Genomic DNA, 19526 nt, shown 5'->3' on the forward strand with positions numbered 1-19526 from the left:
TTGTCAATTCAGCTGATAAAGTGATAAATACATGTAACTGTCATCTATATAGGTTCCTGTCACTTGCAGAGGAAGCAGAAAGACCGGCAAGGTCATTTCTTTACCTCTAACAAATGAAGCAAGAAAAAAAACAGTTTCTTCTTTCTACCCTAACCATTACCTGGAAGAAATAACAAGAAGAATTTTAAAAAGGAAATGCTTAACAACTTGAATAAAGACCAACTCAAAATACCAATCAACCAACACCTCTCTAAAATCTTACAGAATGTTATTTTACCCCTTAGCATAGGTAACAGAGAAAGTGGGATTAGTAGGAGAAATAATGGGATTATAAAACCAAGAATGTTTGTGTTTCATAAAGGTATGGTGTTTCAGGTTTTGGGCTTTGGAAAATAGAAAGGAAAACAGGTAAGGCCAGAGAAAAATAAAACGGACCACCCAGACTAGAAGTTATCCCATCAAACAATCCGTAAAGTAAACCAAGGGGATTCCCCAGCTAAGAACTAAATAGCTGTGTATTTTTTCAATTTGTAGATGAAAACTACATTAAAGGTGTAGTTTTGTCTGCTACTAGGCAGCCAAATATTAAAACAGCAGCTAAATCATCAAGGACTCTTAGGGTGGTAATCTAAGAGTCTACTCTGATACTACACCTCAATATTTTCTGCTAGTAAAATTATTCTTAGTTCAAATAATATAATTGAATCGCAGAATTTCATAGTGTTTCTCCCCAAAGTGTTCCTCAAAGACCACTACAGTTTGCAGATACTCTGTCACTTGAACTGATCTATACCTAAGGACAGAAGTATCATTCTTGGATTCTAAGCCTGAGTAGGAAAAGTGACTCTAGAGGCAATTAAAGATTATGTTGTTTGGCTGGAGCTTCATTTGTACTTTATCTCCTGGGAACCTGAGCATGAAGGCTAAGAGCAAAGGAAATTTCGTTAGAAGGTATAGCTCTAATGGTGCTCTGAATAAAGTCCTGCCACAGTAAAGAGAAGTCAGGCAAACATTACAACCAAAAGTACTCAATTTTAAAGTGATTTAAGTTCTTAAACTTACAGTACTAATCTGCCAAGCACTAAGAGGACATCTTCACATTCAGTAGTTAAATACGGGCGTGCACTGGCAAAACTTTGGATGGCAAGTCGATATACCTCCAGAAGATACACAATATGTTCTGATGCATTCTTGTTGCTTGCATATTGCAATAAGGTCTAAAATATAAAATTAAAGTTTTAATTATTTGAAAAATAAAAACAATGAAACAAATAGATTATCTTTGTTCTTAAACACACTACCCACACCACCCTGTCTCTTTTTCCCTAACAGGTGCATATACCTTTTACTTTCCTCCAGTTTGTTTAGAGGATTCTATTTTCATCACTTAATGAATTGTTATGATGAGTTAAAGAGAAGTGAGAACTGTTCTTTTGACATGAGAACAAATCTAATAGTAGAGCCATAAAACACCTACAGTTGTTCTCACTAGAGGTCTCAAGTTAACGTCTCTGAAATTCAGTGAGTTTCGTTACTACAACATTAAATTGAGCACCAACCATGTGCCGAGCACTGGGTCTACAAGAATAGGACTATGATCCCTGCCTTCTACAAGAAAATACTATTGAGTATGGCCTTCAGTTCTAGAGCTCCATAAAATCCATTTTTTTCTGCACGCACAGAATTGATTAGGCTTTATTTACACTAACCAATTTATAAAAGGTTGATGTTATATTTGTATTTTTAATGAAGTTTTTTTTTTTTTTTTTGAAATTAACATATAGGCCAAATGCCAGTTTATTTGTTTACAGTGGGGGATAGTCATATTACCATCCAAGGTACCCCATTTCCCATAGTTTGGTATCTAAGAAGATATCTGGTAAGTAGGAAATCTAAAACAAAGGAAAATTAAACCACAATAAAGTCTAATATGTTACATGTGCCCAACGCTAAGAATCTGTTGAAATGATAGTGGAAAGCCAGCTTATGTTCTCTCTGGGAAGTGCTGGAAAACTACTGCCATATTCTTGCCTAGGGACTCTCTAGGTTCCAGGGAGCTGCTCTCTCTTCTATTAACATATTTCTTTCTTCTAACAAATGATTAGGTTTTACTTATGCTTAAATGATATATCTAGTTAGATTAATACTTGAATTATACATAGGCAGGATACAAGTTTTTCCCCCAGAATACACCTTCTGACTGGGCTAGGGGGTTCCTAACAATCTTTGGTTGGGACTACTTCAATAGGCAAGTTTTTTTTTCAGAGGGTAGCTTCATCTTGAGTGAATTACATATGATTTGAATTGATTACTCCCAAAACTTCAAACATTCCTAACGTCCTGTCTTCACTTTGATTTTTCTGCCTAAAGAACTACAAATAGCCGTGGTAACAATGCCGGATTCCACTGGGTTTTCTGCAGCTTCAGTTTCCACACTAACAGTCCCTATATCAGTTCTGATAATTAAGAACTGACTGGTCTTGATTACTTGGGGCGGGGAGGGGGGGGCTACCTTACAAGGAAATACATGATAAACCTTTAAATCATATACAGAAAAAGCTCTCTCAACTAACACATTGGATTGTCTGATCTTTGCATACCTGAATGATCAAGCCAGTTAAGCTATTTTAGTATATCCATTCAATTAAGTATCTTTGCTTTATCACAGACACTTCAGAGAAGTGGGCTCCTTCTGTGTTTTCAGAAAAGCATTATGTCCCCATTTTCAAATCCCAAATTTTAATAAAAAAGAAAAAAACTGAATAATAACAGGATCATAGAACTGACTCCATAACAATCCTTTCAGCTAAATGAATAGAGAGAAGTAACAGAGAATATGTGCTTATCTGTTATGTAAATAAGATTTCACATAATCTCTCTTAAAAAATTTATTAAAATCTATGTTAGAAAGAAATTGTTTTAGGTCAGCAAATTACTTATTGTCCGAACTGGTTAACCTAAAAAGCAGAGAGCTTTCCAAATTTATATTCAGTACGAGATTTTATGCTCTCTAAAGTCAGATACCATGTCTTATCAATATAGGCCTAACATTCCTCCACTCACTTCTAGCCCCCACCCCCAGACATTCTCAAGTCTCACTAAATGTTTGTTGAACACATTCACCATTTTATTCATTTGACAAATATTTATTGATGGTCTATTCTATGTATAGCGCTAGGTGCTGGTGAAAAAGATATGGGGGGCTATCTTCATGGAGCTTTCAGAACGAGTCAACACAACATGACAGTTGAAACTACACATGCAAATTAACCAACTGCTGGCTAAAGTATGCAAAGAGAAGGGCAGAGTGTATACAGATCAGGTGTGTCTTTCCACAGTCCCCCCTTGCCACTTAGAATGTTCCTGCCACCAATCAATATCTTCTGACACAGACATTCCATTAAGACTTCCACAAGTCACATAATTTCAAAGATTCAATATTTTTTATATTACTAAAGATTCAATATTTTTTACATTCCTAAATCTTTTCCCCCTCATGTGTTAGTCCAATGAAACAGTGAGGTCTCTTTAATATATCCGTTATGGGCATACTCAGGGCATCTGAAGAATCACTGGAACAATCTTCACTATCATCTTTTTTAAAAGCTCAAGATTAAGCTGAATGAATTATAGCCATCCAAATAACATTTTACATATCTCATGTAAACAAAATTCTACCAAAAGCAGTAAGGTCTCATTTTCTCTTTAGAAATTTAAATTTTAGACACCAAAAAACCTGAAAGAGAAAGGAGTAATAAATGATAATATGACTCCCTCAAGTTTACTGGCATTCTGCAAAGACCAAATTAATGGGCTCTTCTCTGTTTCAATAAACTCATTTATTCCACAAATGTCTGCCATGTGCCAATAGTGTGCTGGGTAATGAGGATGGAGACTCTCCCTGCCCTTAAAGAGCTAACTACACTGAGAAGTCATGTATAGAAAAATTAGCCCAATCAGGCACCAACTTTGATGATTTTAAACATTCTTATTGGGGTGCTCTCATTCGCATCCCAGGCAGATTACTCTCAAGTCCTCGGTATATACCTTAACTGCCAATTAGACATTTCCATCTGGATATCCTATTCAAATTTCCAACTCAACATGTCCAAAACAGACACATTCCTCAGCAAATATGCTCTTCCTCCTATGTTCCATCTGCCTCTTTTCAGGAGTCAGAGCTAAAAAACTATCTTTGAAATCACTACACCAAAGTTTGTTGATTCAACCTCAGAAATACCTTCGTCTCCATTCCCTATGCTTTATTTCTATAGCCAGTGACCTAGATCAACCCCCCAACATCCCTCCCGAGCTACAACAGTTTACTTCTCTAGGCTAAATACCCTCCAGTTCTGTAAATGTGTTATAATCATGACATACTTGTATAAAAAACTTAATGCACAGGAAAAAAAAAAAAACTAGAAGGAACTCAACTAAAATGCTAATACGGTTATCAGCACTGGGGTAGTGGTAGGATTATGAACAATTTTTTATCATCTTTATATTTTTTAAACTCCCCAAATTTTCTTTAATAAGCATTATTACATTTATAATGAAGGGAAAAAAATCTCCCCTCATCCCTACTCTATCTACACTCCCCACTACATAGTTTCAAAGAGGTTGGCAGTATCCTATTTTCTGAAACTATCAAGGAGGGAGAATTTTCTTTCAGGATGGTCATAATTTATGCAGGGATGCATTCCAATTTAAAATTCAAATGGTTCAAGACTAATTTTTAAAATGAAATAAACAAAATTAATATTTTTGAGCAATAGTATGGGCTAGGCACTTTCCTAAGAGCTTTACAGACTACTAACATTTAATACTTACAACAACCCTGTGAACTAGATGATTTATCACCAGCCCATTTTAAAAATGAGGAAACGACGGCATAGAGAAATTAAGTTATCTGCCCAAAGTCACTCAGCAGGTAAGTGCTGACTTCAGGATTTGAACTAGGGTCATCTGACTCCAGAGCCCACGCTTAATCATTTTGCTTCATGTCTTTTCAGAATGCACAATTCTACAACTATTTTAAGGGCACTTTTAAATTCTGCTTTTTCCCCCTTAAGCATTATGTTTAATATTTTGCAGCAACTAGTATCATGGTCATCATTTGGCCTCCTTCCTGAGAGTTTACAACATCTAATTTTCAATTAAAGTGGCTGCTTCTGGGGAAAGTTTTCCAGTAATGGTGATGACTGACACTCCACACTTTAGAATGTTGGTGGTTCACAAAGAAATGACAAAATGTTTCTGGTATTTACTGTTAAAGCTGCATGTCCTATGGCCATAGGAAATTATGTGACTTTTAATAGAGGAGGATTTGCATTATTTCACATTTTGCACATAAAGTGAGAAGTTTTACTGATTTTAATTTCTCAACAGATGAAATTCCCAGAATTAAATAAATTTGAGTAAAAAGTGATTGCACTATGACAAACAGACTTCCAGCAGGGGGTAGCACTTGAGCTGGAATTGTGAAGTATAGGTCAAGTCTGAAAACGTGTAAGTGAGGGGAACAGGAGGGCTCCAAGTAGACAACAACTTGAACAAAGTCAGAAAAGACAACTAGAACAGATGGGGACAAATGGTCAGTCGGCAAGGAAGCACCGGAGGCTTCCCATGAAGAGACACATCTGGGTGTGAGATGAAATGGAATGGGAAGAGAACAGCTGGCTGCTTATACTGAGAAAGTGGCTAGAGTAAAGGAAAATCTTTAAGTCTGTTACATACATTGCTATTAGGCACCCCTCTCACACTTTATACACTGGCTACATTTGGTTGTTTTTTTTTTAAAGATTGGCACCTGGGCTAACAACTGTTGCCAATCTTTTTTTTTTTTTTTTTTTTCTGCTTTATCTCCCCAAACCCCCCCTGTACACAGGTGCATATCTTAGTTGCAGGTCCTTCTAGTTGTGGGATGCGGGATGCCACCTCAACGTGTCCTGACGAGCGGTGCCATGTCCGCGCCCAGGATCCAAACCCTGGGCCACCGCAGCAGAGCACGCTAACTTAACCACGGAGCCGGCCCTAAACCCAGAAATATGACTTACTTATTACTCTATCTACCTATTCATCCATCCTGATTAAATTTCACTGGATTCCATCCATCATCCAGCCTACCAAGATTATTTTTAGATACTGATTCTGTCATGGGATTTAACTGTGCTTTCTAGCTTCATTTTGTTTTCGATTTTTAAAAGTACTTTGTGCTGTTTTATCATAAAAGTAATATCACTTACTGTTTAAAAAACAGGAAGACAGATAGATGGAGAAGTAAAAATAAATATTTCAATAATCCACACTATTACCACCCAGAAATAGACCACTGTTAATATTAAGTTCAAGGGGGTTTTATGCCTAAATTAAGCATTTTAATAGAATCATACTAGATACTGTTTTGTAAAGTTTTCTTCAATATCAGTATTTTTATAGCTGCACAGCCTTGTGTGCATACCACAATTTATTACCCAATTCTCCATTTCTGGACATTATAGTTTCTATCTTTGCATTATTATACATAATGTTCAGAGCACTCCTCTACCTAATTTTTTCCATGTATCCAAGACAATTTTCTTAGAATTATGTCCTACAAGTGGAATTGCTGAGTCAAAGGATGAATAATTGTTATGGCTTTGTATAGTGCCAAATTCTGCTCCAGAAAATTTGTTCCAATTATTCCTATTATTATTGTCAGATAGTGACAGATTGAGGAAATGTCACAATTATTGTACCTTACAATCTAAACACAATTTTTTGAGGGTCAGCTGGATAGGGGAAATACAATATTTTATTTATTCAATTTACAATCCTTTCATTATTGTTGCAGTTAAAATTTTTCATACATTTCTTTTATGATATAATCTTAAAATTTAATTACTATAGTACTGTGTGGTATCTTCATCTGAATTATCAATATCAGTGAGGAAGAGACCTTGGATGAGAAGAGAATCAACAGTTAACTTTAATCTTCCAAAAAACGAAGAGGGAACACTTCCTAACTCATTCTATAAGGTGGGCATTACCCTGATCCCAAAGCCAGACAAAGATTATAAGTACAGAAAGCTACAGACCAATATTCCTCATGAACATTGATATAAAAACGATCAACGAAATACTAGCAAACTGAATTCAATGGTATGTTAAAACAGATTACACACCATGACCAAGTGGGATTTGTTTCTGGAATGCAAGGACGGTTCAGCATATGAAAATCAATGTGATATTCCACATTAAGAGAATGAAGAGGGAAAAAAACATGATCACCTTAACTGACGCAGAAAGGACATTTGACAAATTCAACACCCTTTCATAATAAAAAACACGCAACAAACTAGGAATAGAAAGAAACTTCTTCAAACATAACACAGACCATAGATGAAAACCCAACAACTAACATTTTACTCAATGGTGAAAGACTGAAAGCTTTTCCTTTAAGATCCGGAACAAGGATGCCTACTTTTACCACTTCTATTCAACATAGTACTAAAAGGTCTAGCAAAGTAATTAGGCAAGAAAAAGAAATAAAAGGCATCCAAATTGGAATGAGGTAAAAGTATCACTGTTTGCAGATGACATGATTTTATATGTAGAAAATACGAAAGATTCCACACAAAAAAACTATTAGAATAAACATTCAGCAAAGTTGCAGGACACAAAATCAATACATAAAAATCAGTTGTGTTTTTATACATTAACAAGGAACAATCTGAACAGGAAGTTAATTACTCCATTTACAACAGCATCAAAAATATTGTTAGGAATAAATTTAACCAAGAAAGTGAAAAACTTGCATAGTGAAAACTACAAAACCTTGCTGAAAGAAATTAAAGACGACACAAATAAATGGAAAGACATGACATGGAAATGTTCATGGATTAGAACACAATATTGTTAAGATGTCAATACTACCCAAAGCAATCTACAGATTCAATGCAATCCCTATCAAAATTCCAATGATAGCTTTTTGTTTTGTTTTGGAGAAACAGAAAAATCCATCCTGAAATTGATATGGAATTTCAAGGGACCCTGAATTGCGAAAACAATCTTGAAAAAGAAGAACAAAGTTGTAGATCTCATACTTCCTGATTTCAAAATCTTCTATAAAGTGATGGTACTCAAAGCAGTGTGTACTGGCATACAGACAGACACACAGATCAATGGAATAGAACAGAGAATCCAGAAATAAACCCTCACATATAAGGTGAAATGATTTTCCACAAGGGTGCCAAGACCATTCAATGGGGGACAGGACAGTCTTTTCAACAAATGGTGCCAGGAAAATTGGATATCCATATGCAAAAGAATGAATTAAGACTTTTACCTTACAACATATGCAAAAATTAACTCAAATAGATTTAACAGCTAAAAGCATAGAACTTTCAGAAGAAAACAGACAGGAAAAGCTTAATGATATGGGATTTGGCAATGATTTCTTGGATGTGATACCAAAAGCACAAACAAAAGCAAAAATAGCTTAAATTGTACTACATCAAAATTAGAAACTTTTGTACACTAAAGGACACTACCAACATACTAAAAAGGCAACCCACAGAACGGGAGAAAATACTTGCAAATTATCTATCTGTTAAGGGATTAATATCCAGAATATATAAAGAAGACTTAAAACTCAGCAACGACAAAATAAAACAACCCAATTAAAAATGGGCAAAGGACTGGATTAGACATTTCTCCAAAGAAGATATTAAATGGCCAACAAGCACACATAAGATGCTTAGCGTCACTAATTAGGAAATGCAAATCAAAACCACAAGACACCACTTTACACCCATTAGGATAGCTATTATCAAAAAAAAAGAAAATAAGTGTTGGTGAGGATGTAGAGAATTTGGAACCCCTGTGCATTGTTAGTGAGAATGTAAAATGGTGGAGCCACTGTGGAAAATGGTATGGTGGTTCCTCCAAAAACGAAACACAATTTATCATATGAACCAGCAATTCCACTTCTGGATATATACGCAAAAGAACTGAAAGCAGGGACTTGAAGAGGTATGTGTACAATCATGTTCATTGCAGCATTATTTACAACAGCCAAAAGGAGAAAGCAAACCAAGAGTCCATCAACAGATGAATGAATAAATAAATTGCGGTATATACATACAATGGAATATTACTCAGCTCTACAAAGAAAGGAAATTTGACATATGCTACAACATGGATGAATCTTGAAGCCATCACACTAAGTGAAATAAGCAAAGCATAAAGAGACAAATACTGTATAATTCCACTTATATGAGATACCATAGTCAAATTCAGAGACGTAGACTAGAATGCTGGTTGCAGACACTGGGGAGTGGGAGGAATGGAGAATTAGTGTCTAATGGTTTCAGAGGTTCAGTGTGGGAAGATGAAAAAATTCTGGAGAGGAATGGTGGTGATGGTTGCATAACAATGGAATATATTTAATGCCACTGAACTATATACTTAAAAATTGTTAAAATGGCAAATTTTATATTATGCATATTTTGCCACAATAAAAAAATATAAAAAAAAAGAGTTACCTCTATGTCTCAACATTTTAGATTAGAAATTTTCAAGAAACAGAAGTAGGTGAGTGTGCAACAGGAAGACTAGAGAGAGAGAGGAGGATAAATTCAAATATCTCCCATTTTCTGCTTCAGTGAGTCACTACTACTAAAAGGATTGATCTGAAATACTTCTTAAATCTGGAGACTTTAAGATCCAAGCTTTATCACACTGGGGAAAAGTAACACAATTCTGAGGTAGCTGTGTAATAGAGTGAAATAACGTCCTTTGGGTGTGGATTCAAACCTCTGTCTCCATCATTTACCAGCTAACCTCTCTGGATCTTGGTTTTTTAAAATCAGTCAACTGAAATTGACTGAGTACTTATTTTGCGGCAGGCATTGTGCAATACAGATTTTTAAAAACTTGTAAAAATATATAACAAAATTTACCATCTTAATCATTTTTAAGAGTACAGTTCTGTGGCATTAAGTATATTTACACTGTTGTGCTATCATCACCAACATCCATCAACAGAACTCTTTTCATCTTGCAAAACTGAAACTGAACCCATTAAACAGTAACTCCCCATTTCCCTCTCCCTTCAGCCCCTGGCAACCACCCTTCTACTTCCTGTCTCAATGTGCAATACAGCTTTAATAATATTATACTTTCTATGTGAAAAAGCAACACAAGAGTGTGGTAATGGCATCAAGGTAGACAAACAGACCAATGGAACAGAATAGAGTCCAGAAATAGACCCACACACATACGGCTAATTGATTTTCAACAAGGTGCAAAGGCAATTTCTCAACTCAATGAGAAAGCAGTCTTTTCAAAAAATGATGCTGGAACATTTAGATATTCATATTAAAAAAAAGAATTTCCATCCATCCCTCACATAATATACAAAAATTAACTCCAAATGGATCATAGATCTAAATGTAAAACTTAAAACAGTAAAATTTCTAGAAGGGAACAAAAGACAAAATCTTTGTGGTCTTGCGTTAGGTAGATTTCTCAGATATAAGATAAAAAACAATCTATAAACAAAAATGTTAATTAATTTAAGTTTATCAAAATTAACTTACGTTCTTCAAAAGATACTGTTAAGAGAATAAAAAGACAAGCCATAGCCTAGGAGAACTTCTTTGCAAAGCATGTACTATTTTCCTTGACCCTATCAGCTCTGTGGTTATAGAAGCAATCAACTTAACAGAAGTAACCATGGCTTGGCTGCTCTTATGCCCACCTAATAATGTAGGACTTTTCTTTCCTGTTTGTCTCACCCAGTTTTTCCTGGAAGTTCTTGATGGTATCTCACATGAGTTCACCAACAGTTGTCCAGAACGAGTGACACTCTCCATGTTCTTCTGCTTCAGTTCACCCTTGTTGTGATCTGCTCCCTGCAAGCTGGTGAAAAGCACCTCAGCCTTTCCCCATGCCCACATCACCACAATGTAATCTGTGTCATGGCCAAGAGTGTTCCCTCCAGAGTCCCAAGTGAACCATAGGCAGAGAATGTGTGTAACTTAGAAATGATACAAATCACCATCCCCAATCTGTCTACCCTTTGGCATCTAAGCCCCAGCACTAAAAAAAAAAGAGAATATCTATATCTATGTTATATTTTTGGTGAGGAAGATTGGCCCTGAACTAACATCAGTTGCCAATCTTCCTCTTTTTGCTAGAGAAAGACTGTCGGTGAGCAAACATCTGTGCCAATCTTCCTCCATTGCGTATGTGGGACACCACCACAGCACAGCTTCATGAGCAGTATGTAGGTCTGCATCCAGGATCCAAATCCGCAAACCCCAGGCTGCCAAAGCAGAGCGCACAAACTTAACCACTATGCCACCAAGCCAGCCTCAAAAAAAGAGGGAATGTATTTGATAAGGGTTTGTCTCCAGAAACACATTCCTCTCAAAACTCAACAATAAGATGACAATTTCTTTTCAATGTGCCAAAGATTTGAAAAGATATTTCACCAAAGATATAAGGATGGTAAATAAGCACATGAAAAGATACTCAACATAGTAAGTCATTAAGGAAACGCAAATTAGAACCACAATGAGCTACCACTAACTTTAGAATAGCTAAAATTAAAAAGACTGGCCACACTAAGTGGAAAGGAGGTGGAAAACTAGAACTCTCATACATTATTGGTGGGTATGTAAGATGATACAACTACTCTTAAAAACCCGTCACATGACCGAGCCATTCCACCTAGGTATTTACCCAAGAGAAAGAGAAAGTATTTGTCTACACAAAGACTTACACACAAATGTTCATAGCAGCTTTATTTGTAATAGCTAAAAACTGGTAACAAGCCAAATGTCTATCAACAGGTGAATGAATAAACAAATCATCATATAGCCATATTACGAATACCCAGGAATAAAAGCAATTAATTATTAATATATACATGAATTTGAAAATAATTATACTAAGTTAAAGAAGCCAAACAGAAAGACTGGATAATTTTATTTATATAAAATTCTAAAAAATACAATCTAATCTATAGAGACAAAGCAGATCAATAGTTTGAGTGAGGATGGAAACGTGTAGAGGAGGAAGGTAAGAAAGAAGAAATACAAAGGGGTAGGAAGAAACTTTTAGGGGTGATGGATTTGTTATGTTGATTAGGGTGATGCTTTCATGTGTATATAGATATGCCAAAGCTTATCAAATTGTACATTTTAAATATGAGCAGTTTATTGTAAGTCAATTATACCTCAATAAAAGTTTTTTAAAAAGACAAATGGGAACTAAAATGCACAAAATCATAAAAGGAATTTAAATAAATTTCAATGTCTTGATTGTCAGATTTTTAATTTTTACTGCAATAAAATATAAAACTTCTGTGCATAAAGATAACATAAAAAATGAGATAAACTGGAAAGAAGATAATTCTAATGTATATGACCAACAAAGGATTCATGTCTAGAATATATAACTTCATAAAAACTGTTATGAAAAAGACAACCTAACTGAAAAGAGGAGGAAAAAATAAGAAAAGGCAATTCACAGAAGAGGAAATCTGAATAGCAATAAATATATACAAAAAAGATAAAGAACCCTTCCCAAGTAAACAGAAAAAAACAAAACCACAATGAGATACCACAGTCCACTCATCAGAATGGCTAAAATTAAACTGTGTGACTACACCAAGTACTGGCAAGAACGTGGGGCAACAGTAACTTTCATACTGATAACTAGCACAAACTGCTGCAAATACTTCGGAGAGCAACTTGGCAGTATTTATTATAATTGAAGATAGACCTATATATGAACCCAGGAATTCCACTGCAAGCATAAACCCTAAAGAAATTCTTGCACCCATGTATCAAGATATACTGGAAAGATATCCACCCCAGCAGTTAATGTAAATACCTTTAAATCCAACAACAAAAGAATAGACAAATGAACTGTGATATATTTACATAATAAAATACTACACACCAGTGAAAAATGAATGCATCAAAGCTATACATACCACTATAGATGAATCTTAGAAACATATTGAATTTTAAAAGCCTAAGAATACACACAGTACATCATTTAAGCAAAGCTACAAAATACTACTATACATTGTGTTGAAATGCACAAATGCAAAGCATAAAGATGCAGGGGAATGATTAAATACTAAAATCGGGATGGTAGTGAGAGGGAGATGGTATCTGTGAAAGGATACATAGTTAGCTTCAATGGTTTTATTTCTTAGGTTGTGTGCACTTTAGTACGTTCTTTACTACTTTGCATGTTGGAGATATTTTATTTTTTAAAAAGTTACATACCCGTCAAAGCTCTGAGCAAAATGGATTTCCAACCTATATTCCCTATACCCAGCCTGGAGGGATCTACTCAGGAAGCTACTGGAGAGTACCCTCCCATATCCAAAATATAAGAGAGTAAAACAAGAAAAAGACATGACGGCCAGGAAATAGAGGATCTAACAAGAGAGAGAAGCCAAAACAAGCACTAAAACAACAGCTGATAAAATGGAAATTATTTAAAAGGGTAATACACAAGTACAAAAACAAGTAACATAAAGTGAATGTCCCATTAATTCTTCACTGAAACGCAACAAATAACACTTTTGTGTAATTGTAATTGTCTTTCACAACTTTTTCTATATATCACTGCTTTAGAAAATGAGATAGTTTTCTAACTTTATTTTTAAACAACGCATCTTGGATATCCTTTCACATCAATACATATAGCACTACCTTTTTTGCCTGTTTAAACTTTATTCGAAAAAATACTGAAATACAAAAAAGTAAAATTCACACAATCACACCACCTACAAATTTTGTCTGCAATAAAGAAGTGAGAGATCACACCTGTGTTCCATTCCCACTCCTCACCCCCAAATAACTCCTATAAACAATTTCGTGCATGTGCCTTATATACAAAGACAACAGCTTTCTAATTCTTTGTAATAATCTCCTGGGTTCAAATGTTTTATGGCTCTGGGATGTTCAAAGGGTACTTAGTTTTTGGCATTTCCAAACCTAAAATATCTCTAAAAACCCTCATCCAGTCCAAGATGGATTCCTGGCATTTCTGCTCTTCCTTAAATTAGTAGGGTATTCCCTTCTTAATCACACATTTGCTTTAAATTTTTAGTTTAGCAACCAACATCAATGAAGCTGATAATACAAAAGTAGCATGAAAAATCATTTCTTTATAACCTATTTGGAAAAGAGCAATAATGTTGCTTATTCAAAATGATTTATATTAGACTTCAAAATTATTATGCAATACTTAGGCACTGGGAATTGTTTTACTTATGTTCCTGTTGCCTAAGGACAAACTAGCTGGAAGGTGGATAAATACACATGATCAAACACTGACTACTGCTCTATTGTATCATAAGCAAATCTAACACAAAAAAATTGTTGAATATGTATATTTTCCGCTAGACAGTAAACTCACAAAGGACAAGAACCACATCTGTTTTTTCATCAAAGCAGACCAGAACCCAGCATACTGAGTAGTACATAGCAGGTATTCTGTAATTATTTGCTTTTGATGCTTGACACTATTGTTAAAGGATATGCTAACTTATTTTTGAGGTTTGATTAAGACAGTTTTTCAGACACATATCTTTGATTAGAGTGAAATACACCTATATACTAAAACAAATTCAACTAAGTAGATTTGATTCCAAATTCTCATTGCTTCATTCAAACCCTATAAAGGAGGAGAGCGGCAAAATGTTGAACAAACTGCACTTGTGAAATTTTAAAAAGGGAATGCTTAGATCACATTTTTCGTTTTTTAGATCATATTTTTTAGAAGGGTGCTCACATCAGATTACAATGATACACTAGTCCTGAATTTTGTCTGGTGGCAAACAGATATGCCAAAGTTCAGAGCTATTGCTACCATAGCCTATTCTGATCCTCAGCTAGCACCCTAGATTGAGAGGGCGTTCCCCCTTAAAAGCTTTAAGCTGGAAAGGGAATGGGCTGGATAACCTCTAAAGTTCTTCCCCTAAACATAAGATTCTACGATTTTATGAAAACATGGCCAGCTTTTCCCCAGGGACTCAAATCTAATGTATTACAAATTCAAATCATTTTTGATATATGCATATTTCAGTAAAACGAAATACATAATTTAAATACCAAACAATAAACCAAAGTTAAAGCCAATAGCCAAAAGAATCAAAAATATTTTATATAGAATGATCTGTTGGTTGCAACAGATCAAATCCATTATACCCACTAGAAACCCCAAAGAGCACCCACATTGCTTCAATATAGCAGACATTCATTGTAAATTATACTTCCAGTCTACAAAGCTCATCATATGCTCTCTAAATCTAAAACTATGCCAGTAAATGCTCTGTAAAGATCTAGGAAACTTCTTTTTTCTTTCAATAGGCTGTACATTGACCGGAAAATAGAAAAAGCTGCTCTACATGAAATTCTTTTGTAAAATAATATTCAAGATAGAAAGGAAATAAAGAAATTGACACAGTGGATACCTATCTGCTATCAAAAGCTATGCTAAGGGCAGTACTGTACTGTTCTATTTGATCCTCACAACCAACCATGGGGTAGTTTTCTATTATCCCCAATTTTATAGACAAGAATATAGTTCCAAAGCAAGTTGTTGGAATGAAGAGTTAAAGTGAAATCTCCTAACTTCAAATCTACATTCTACTGGATATGTTCTCCATTTCATAAGACAATAAAACATCAGACTGACCAAACGTGATGTTTTATCCACACTTACTGTCAGAACTAAGGGATAATCTGCTCTAGATTTAACATTTTCATTTACCAAGTTCTTTAAATGCTGAAATCAAGATTTCACTATGGGGGCCGGCCCCGTGGCCAAATGGTTAAGTTTGAGCGCTCCACTTCGGCTGCTCAGGGTTTCACCAGTTTGGATCCCAGGCACAGATGCAGCACTGCTCATCAAACCATGCTGAGGCAGCATCCCATATAGCACAACCAGAGGCACTCACAACTAGAATATACAACTATGCATTGTGGGGCTTTGGGGAGAAGAAGAAGAAGAAAAATAAGAAGATTGGCAACAGATGTTAGCTCAGGTGCCTATCTTAAAAAAAAAAAAAAAGATTTCACTATGAAGGAAAAAGCCAAGTAAGGATAGTGAGCATGACAACTAATGTAAACACACAATTTCAGTTCAAATTAGTAGAGTGGTTTCCACTGGGATGCGCGTTTACCCTAGAGGAGTAAATAATAACCTATGAGGGGGAAGGAATATATTAATAATACTCTTATTTAAATGAGTTTTCAAAAATCTCATCCCTTTTATATTTTTCTGTTTGCTTATAACATATCGGTACTGTACAAATAAAACATATTAGGGCTGGCCCGGTGGCACAGCCGTTAAGTTCGCACGTTCCGCTTCTCGGCGGCCTGGAGTTCACCAGTTCGGCCCCCGGGTGTGGACATAGCACTGCTCATCAAGCCATGCTGTGGTAGGCATCCCACATATAAAAGTAGAGGAAGATGGGCATGGATATTAGCTCAGGGCCAAGCTTCCTCTCCTCAGCAAAAAGAGGAGGACTGGCACAGTAAGCTCAGGCTAATCTTCCTCAAAAAAAAAAAAAAAATTTAAATATTCATTTATTTCAATAAGGATGCACAAGACAAATGTTTGGAGATGATTCAGAAAACAATCCTTAGCAAATGATTTTCAACAGAATTATATAATTTTGGAGGAGAATCAAACCTTAAAGGTCATCTCATTTAAGCAATTTGAGGCCCCAAATAAACTCATGTGGCCCAACGTCAAACACCCATTTGGTGGCACTTGATTTGAAAAGATATAAAGGTAACAATATAAGTTAGCTAATGGAAAGCACTAGAGTCTTTCCAGTTATTTAGCTATAACCTAGTCTTCCCAGACTCTAACAGCATTGATATATAAGAGATCAATAAATGTTTGTTGGAAATGAGTACACTGAAAATCTCTCACAGCAACAAGCAATTACTAATCAATCACTATTGGAATGTATTATACATTCCAATGGCTTCAGGTTAGGTTGCAACTAACTATATGTTTTGCTTCTTGAGAACCTCAAAGCAGCATGGAATCTCAAGATTACATGATCATAACTCGATGATTAAACACAATCAAATTTTAATGACTTTTAACTAGCAACATTTTAAAATACAGGTATGTAAAAATAAAAAGTAAAAATAAACCTCACAGGAAAAAATTTAAATATCTAATACATAGAAAAAATAAGCAAATGCTGTTAAAATGCAAATTAATATAAGTGTGATAATTTTTTACTATTAGATTGGCAAATATTAAAAAGTTCAATAACACCATAGTTGGCAAGGATATAGTGAAACAGGGACTCTCAAACACTATTGGTGGAAGTACACATTCAGCTTTTTGTAATCCAGTATTCATGAAAATTCAAAATAAGCATTCTCTTTAATCCAGTAATTTTTAATTTCCGGAATTTATACTATAGATATAAATAACCAATGTTTAATGTTCAAGGATGTTCACTACATTATTTGTGTTAACAACAAAAAAGAACACAGATGGTTTATTCTGGTACCATGTTCACCATGTACCGACACACAAAATTGTCTTCAATATATTAAATTAAAAAGTAAATTACAGAAGAGTGTGTATTTGAGTTTTTAAGAATACACAAGAGACTGTTAACTCCTCTGGGGAGTGACTGGAGGGATGGAGGGCACAGGAGACTTTGACTTTCCCCATAAACCTTTTGTAGCATTGCATTTTATGCCTTGAGCACTGCTTTTATAGTTTAAAAAAATTTTTTTTAATTAAGAATGTTAAAGGTTTTGCTACCCGTAGAATTTAAAATCAATGAGGTTTCAATGGAATACTATGTAGCTTTTTAAAATTTTTTTTAAATAAGCTTTCACTTTATTTTTTATTTTTATTTTTTTTGAGGAAGATTAGCCCTGAGCTAACTGCTGCCCATCCTCCTCTTTCTGCTGAGGAAGACTGGCCCTGAGCTAACATCCATGCCCATCTTCCTCTACTTTTATATGTGGGATGCCTACCACAGCATGGCTTGCCAAGCAGTGCCATGTCCGCACCTGGGATCTGAACCTGTGAACCTGAGGCCGCCGAAGCGGAACGTGCACACTTAACCGCTGCGCCACCAGGCCAGCCTCTATGTAGTTTTTTTTCTAATGGGATAAATGTGTGTATTCCACATGGAAAGATGTCTATAATACATTAAGTGAAATAAGGAAGTTTTAGTATAAAGTTTGATATTATTTTTCTAAAAATAGTACATATATATGTACATAGCATATAGAAAAATTCTGTAAGTATACATTTCCAAACTGTTAACCTAGGAAAACATAGTATTGGGATATAAGGGTGTATGTGACAGTTTTCATCTTTACTCTCTCTTCTTTTCATTGTTCTAATTTTTAACAGTTAGAATGTATTCATGGGTCCAGCCCCATGGCCAAGTGGTTAAGTTCGCGCACTCCACTTCAGCGGCCCAGGGTTTCACTGGTTCAGATCCTGGGAGCGGACATGGCACTGCTCATCAGGCCACGCTGAGGTGGCGCCCCACACAGCACAACCAACTGCACTTATAACTAGAATATACAACTATGTACTGGGGGGCCTTGGAGAGAAGAAGGAAAAAAAAAAAAGATTGGCAACAGCTGTTAGCTCAGGTGCCAATCTCTAAGAAAAAAAAAGAAAATATTCATGAATTGCTTCAGCAATTAAACATTTTAACATTTATATATACACACATACTATATATGTATTTTTCCAAAAATTAGATAAATATACCAAGCTATGAACAGTGAGATTACATGGGACTTTCACTTTCTGCTTTATGCATTTATACCTCTTAGGTTAAGCTTTTAGAACGAGCATGTATTAGTTTGGCGTCACAAAGTACATACATATATTTAGTTTTATTACTTTAAGATAACATATATTTTAAACATATATATGAAAAAAGCAACCTAAAGAAAACAAAATTACAAGTAACAGTAGGCCAATTTTATACAACCATATATCATAAAAATGCAATTCTCAAGCTAGGCCATTCATTTTATCCTATCTGGTAATAATTCTTATAAGTGTCCATATTAGTAAAGTATTCTTGTGTTGGCTAATGTGACATACTCAGGTTATATCCTTGGGAGTAAAAATACTATGAAATCAAATGTCAGCACAATAAGCTACTAGACCCCCCCAAAAAAGGACAAGAAAGGCACTTAAACATTAAAGACGGGCCAGCACGGTGGCACAGCAGTCAAGTTTACACATTCCGCTTCTTAGCAGCCCAGGGTTCGCTGGTTCAGATCCCGGGTGCGGACATGGCAACGCTTGGCAAAAGCCATGCTGTGGTAGGCGTCCTACATACAAAGTAGAGGAAGATGGGCATTGGATGTTAGCTCAGGGCCAGTCTTCCTCAGCAAAAAGAGGATTGGTAGTGGGTAGCTCAGGGCTAATCTTCCTCAAAAAAAAAAAAAAATTAAAGAAATCAGGCACAGCACAAAAATGAAGAGAAACAAATACATTAG

General features: G+C 35.3%; 1 protein-coding gene across 2 annotated transcripts in view; it reads right to left on the reverse strand.

Annotated features, from left to right (window-relative positions):
- RLF (RLF zinc finger) overlaps positions 1 to 19526 on the reverse strand; it is a 71808-nt gene that overhangs the window by 44742 nt on the left and 7540 nt on the right. For both annotated transcript variants that reach the window (XM_070510245.1, XM_070510246.1), the window contains exon 2: positions 1063 to 1217. In XM_070510245.1, coding sequence (XP_070366346.1) covers positions 1063 to 1217 — 155 coding nt within the window. The remainder of the gene's footprint in view (positions 1 to 1062; positions 1218 to 19526) is intronic.

This window comes from Equus asinus, chromosome 5 (genome assembly GCF_041296235.1).
Source record: "Equus asinus isolate D_3611 breed Donkey chromosome 5, EquAss-T2T_v2, whole genome shotgun sequence".
In the NCBI taxonomy this organism is placed as follows: Eukaryota; Metazoa; Chordata; class Mammalia; order Perissodactyla; family Equidae; genus Equus; species Equus asinus.